The following is a 2500-nucleotide window of genomic DNA, read 5'->3' as shown; positions in this document are numbered from 1 at the left end:
CTCATGTACAGAGAACACAGTCTGGTTCAGATCCTGAATGGACCCTGATCCACTTTCTGCCGAGACCACGACACTGTTTGTTTTCTGAAGGTGTCTGACTCGGGGGGTCAGTCTGGACCCGGGTCTCTCAGAGTCAGGGACCTGTAGGATCTGATACAGAATCACCGTCTCTTAGTCTGGTCTGATCTGGTCTGGACTGGTCTGGTCTTGTCCGGTCCCTCCTGGTTCAGTCTGAGGACAGGATGTTCTGGAGGAATGTGGTCTGGTCTTGGGATGATGATGATGATGATGGTGGTTCTCTGCTCGCAGCAGACCTCAGGAGGACCCCAGACTCCGCCCCAGATACTGACCTGAACACCGTCACCTCCACCGCCTCCACTGCTGGACTCAAAGACCGGACCAGCCAGAACCGGACCTCCTGGCACCCCCTCAGCCTTGGTCCAACCAGCACCACCCAGCGAGTGTCCAGAGATGGCAGCAGCTCCCAGAGACCAACGGTGAGTCCAGGTCACATGACACAAACACACATAGGACATAGGTTGGACCAGGACCTGGTCCCACACCGACTCACCCAGACTCAGGACTCCAGCAGTTTTTGAACAGCTGTACTGAACTTTAACACAGATGAGATGTGAATGTGTTTCTCTTTAAAGCTTCATCAAAGATTCACATGTGATGAATTATAGAGGGAAGATGCTTCACAGTATATGACAAATACACACACAGCTCTGCAGGCACACGTGACGATCTGTGGTCACATGATGACTGCGTTGTATTCGTTACCATGGTGACCGCAGAAGTGGAGTTTAATTAGCTGGACAACTCACAGCTCCAAGCTGGTCAGCCAATCAGAGGAGAGATGTCTTCTGATTGGCTGAATCTCTCTGAGTGACGCACCAGGCAACAAACAGGTGACAGGTCCAGGTCTACAGATCAGGGCTGCTAGTGCAACTTCAGAGACACAGTATGAAACAGTAAAAACATTCACACGGGGGGGAAGTGTGTGTGTGTGTGTGTGTGTGTGTGTGTGTGTGTGTGTGTTCAGGAAGTGCGTGTCTTATCACGTGGATACATCCAGTGTTTTTGTGTGTGTGTGTGTGTGTGTGTGTGTGTGTGTTCAGGAAGTGTGTGTCTTATCACACGGATACATCCAGTGTTTTTGTGTGTGTGTGTTTCCTGCTATTCTTCAGTCTGTAGGTTCCCACACACACACACACACACACACACACACACACACACACACACACACTCTATTCTCCACATCCAGATTAGGATGAAAACTCACACACAGTAGTCCACCTGAACCAGCTGGACCTGGGTCAGACCTGGTCCCTGTTCTGTGAATCTTTGTAATTTCTTTTGGTATTTCTCTGACCTGGTTTCCTGACGCTTCTGAGGTCTGAACATCTGGTTTGATCCGTGTGGATCAGATCAGACTTGGGTCTGGTCCTATAAATCTGGACTTGGTTCCAACCTGTTCCTGATTCTGGACTTGGATTATATCTGGTTCTGTTTTTTGTGATATCTCGACCTTGGTTGGACGTGGATTCTGGACCTGTTTTAAACCGGTAAGCGTGTCAGACCCTGGTCCTGGTCCTGGTCCTGGTGTTGCCCTGCAGGAGGATCAGATCTGTGGTCATGCACACCATCCACCGACTGTGTCGAGTCTGCATTGGACAGAACCTGCCTCAGGTGTGTGTGAGTGTGTGTGTGTTTGTGTCATATTTAACCTCAAAACTGTTGGATCATTAAATCAAAGCTGGTCCTGATTGTTTGAGTCACATCCAGGTTGAGTTAGAATTAACAATTTTTTTGGAGTCTGGTGTGACAGGCTGTCAAGGTTTCTGCTGAGATTCACACACACACACACACACACACACACACACACACACACACACACACACACACACACACACACACACAGTTAATATGGAAACAAATCAGCAGGAAACAAGAGGCTTGTCTGATTGGCTGCACCATGTGATGTCACTGCTGCCTGTTTGTCATTTCCAGGCAAAGCCTCCAGAGTTTCCTGTGTGTGTGTTGTGTGTGTGTGTCTCTATGTTAAACAAAAACATAGGCTCTTCAGCTCGTCTCCATGTTCATGTGATTTTCACCATGTTAAACTGGACTGATTCAGTTCTGCTTTGGTTCTGTCTTGGTTCTGTCAATGATGGGATGTGTCTACTTCCTGTGCAGCCATGAGAGAGGGACGTAGACTTACTTCCTGATCAGAAATGAGTGGGTGTGGCTAAAACCAGTTTTTAACAACCTTTCACAACATTTTACATGAAGCTTCATGATTTCAAATAAACGTCACTGAAAAATGAGGGTCAGGTCCAAGACCAGATCAGACCAGACTGGCTGAGGAGGACCAACCAGGACCAGAATTCTGAACGAGGGCCAGGACAGTAAACATGGTCTGATGGAATAGTCAGGACCGATCCTGCAGAGAAACACAAACACAGAGTCTGTGTCCTGTTTAAACAGCCCCCCCCCC

The 2500-nt window shown here is 48.4% G+C and overlaps 1 protein-coding gene across 1 annotated transcript in view; it reads left to right on the top strand.

Annotated features, from left to right (window-relative positions):
* Positions 1 to 2500, top strand: part of LOC111646090 (regulator of G protein signaling 3-like) — an 18443-nt gene that overhangs the window by 4221 nt on the left and 11722 nt on the right. The window contains exon 11 of the mRNA XM_087170845.1: positions 310 to 497. Coding sequence (XP_087026971.1) covers positions 310 to 497 — 188 coding nt within the window. The remainder of the gene's footprint in view (positions 1 to 309; positions 498 to 2500) is intronic.

This window comes from Seriola lalandi, unplaced genomic scaffold (genome assembly GCF_002814215.2).
Source record: "Seriola lalandi dorsalis isolate HSWRI2012SDOR001 ecotype SW California unplaced genomic scaffold, Sedor1 jcf7180002054964, whole genome shotgun sequence".
Taxonomy (NCBI): domain Eukaryota; kingdom Metazoa; phylum Chordata; class Actinopteri; order Carangiformes; family Carangidae; genus Seriola; species Seriola lalandi.
This window is presented reverse-complemented; position numbering and strand designations above follow the sequence as displayed.